The sequence below is a fragment of the Nanorana parkeri genome, unplaced genomic scaffold (genome assembly GCF_000935625.1).
Source record: "Nanorana parkeri isolate BGI_ZX_2015 unplaced genomic scaffold, ASM93562v1 scaffold748, whole genome shotgun sequence".
Taxonomy (NCBI): domain Eukaryota; kingdom Metazoa; phylum Chordata; class Amphibia; order Anura; family Dicroglossidae; genus Nanorana; species Nanorana parkeri.
Window position 1 is genome coordinate 266,085 of NW_017307016.1, and position 2,082 is coordinate 268,166.

General features: G+C 44.5%; 1 protein-coding gene across 1 annotated transcript in view; it reads right to left on the reverse strand.

Annotated features, from left to right (window-relative positions):
* The window catches only part of DNAH1 (dynein axonemal heavy chain 1), an 85,920-nt gene that overhangs the window by 54,197 nt on the left and 29,641 nt on the right, over window positions 1-2,082 (reverse strand). The window contains 2 exon segments of the mRNA XM_018564373.1: window positions 763-903; window positions 982-1,161. Coding sequence (XP_018419875.1) covers window positions 763-903; window positions 982-1,161 — 321 coding nt within the window.

The window sequence follows — 2,082 nt, forward strand, 5'->3', positions numbered from 1 at the left end:
TGGGGGGGGGGGGGGGGGTAATTATACACAAAATGTTAGATACTAAAATGTTCCACAATATGCAAAACTAACAGGAAGTTACAGTAGAGAAAGTTCTCATTGCTTCAAAGAAACACATTTTTTTTCATGTTATATTAATCAGGGGGACTCCATCGTATGGCATAGAAAAGAGCTGAAACCTTAAAGTGACATTAAACCCTCAGATTTCTTAACTTAAACCAATACTGTAATGTGCGCCTTACTGTAATCCATGGTGGTTTCCCTTCTCTTTGCTGCTCTTCCTTTTAAATCCTCATCTCTTCTCATGCTGGGGGAGAACTTCTGTTTTGCAGCTGAGTGCCTCTTCCTGTAGTGCTGGCTCAGGTTGTGACCATACACACAGACACCATGTATCCATTCCAGAGACAAGGCAGTCTGCTGCAAAACAGAAGTTCTCCCTCAGCATGAGAAGACATGAGGATTTAAAAGGAAGAGCAGCAAAGAGAAGGGAAACTACCATGGATTACAGTAAGGCGCACATTACAGTATTGGTTTAAGTTAAGAAATCTGAGGGTTTGATGTCACTTTAAGTTTTTTCTGCTTTCTGAGTCTGTTGGGGAGATTTGCCCAACTTCCTGTCCAGATGAACACACTGGAAGTTAAGGGGAATCTCCCCAGGGGAACACATGCAATAAAAATGTGTTCTCACTTTTACCCCCCAACCTGAGCTCCTAGCATTGGGGAGTCACTGACCTGAGCTTCTAGCATTGGGGAGTCACTAACCTGAGCTTCTAGCTGCGGGAAGAGGCGGGTGCTCAGGTCTCCGGCATCCAGGGCCTCAGACACGTCTTTTGTCCAGAATGTCTGACATCCAGCTATGACAACTTGGCCCGGCCAGTTCTTCACCCACTCAGTTCGTGGTGCCTAAGAAGAGGAGGATGAGAATGAAGTGATGATGAAGGGACAAAGATGGTGTGCCAGGATAAGGTAACACCAACTTACCTCTGGATAGGCATTTATTGCTCTTTGGATGTGATCCCTCACGCTGCCCTTCATGACCTTCTCCACCTGCAGTAACCAGTCCTCCACATTTCCAGTGGGATAAATGGGGGTCGACATTTGGACCTCCTCATCCTCTGCGGAGTACATGTGGGTGATCTGCAGGTCTGGCTGGAAAAGAAGCTGCAAGAACAAGAAGAGACATTGTATAGACCACATGAAGATGCTTCAATGCACTTTTTTGCTTCATTTGCTACAGAAACAATAAAACTATTGGAATATTATAATTAAGTGTTACCCATCAGCAGAAGTTTATAAACGTTTTATACTTTGTTTTAGAGTCTGCAAATTTACATCTGTCTTCATTTTTGCTTTGAGCATTTACTTTCCCTCTATATATCCCCCACCTAAGGATCTTTAATCTTTTTTATGGTCTATACTATAGGAATAAAATCATAAATATTTTGTTTCTATCTAGATTGTATTTTCTACACTGTATGGCCAGACAAGTGGACTCCCTTCCAAATCAGTTCAGGTGTTTCCAGTGAAGATCCTGTTAATTCTACATCACACAAAGACATTGTAGACACTTGTGCTCCTCCAGCGTGTGGTCCACAGTTTGGCGAAGACCCTTTTCTGTTCCACCATGATTGACATGGTTTGACTAGCTTGATGAGGAGAACTCAAGTGTCCCTCACAGAGCCCTGACCTGAACCCTACTGAACACCTTTTGGGGTAAATTGGAACCTGGATTGTGAGCCAGATCTTCTCATCCAACATCATTACCTGACCTCATAAATGCTCCATTTGCCACCATGACTGTCCCCTGTGTACAAAGCCAGCTCCATAAAGACATGGTGTGACCAGCTTGGTGGAGGAACTCGAGTGTCCTGCACAGAGACCTGACCTCAACCCTACTGAACAGTTTGGGATTAATTAGAACGCTGACTTTGAGCCGGGTCTTCCCATCCAACATCAGTGCCGGACCTCACAAATGGGACAAATTCCCACAGACACCCTCCAAAATCTTGTGGAAAGTCTTCTACACAGAAGAGTGTTTGTGTGTGTGTGTGTGTGTGTGTGTGTGTGTGTGTGGGGGGGGGG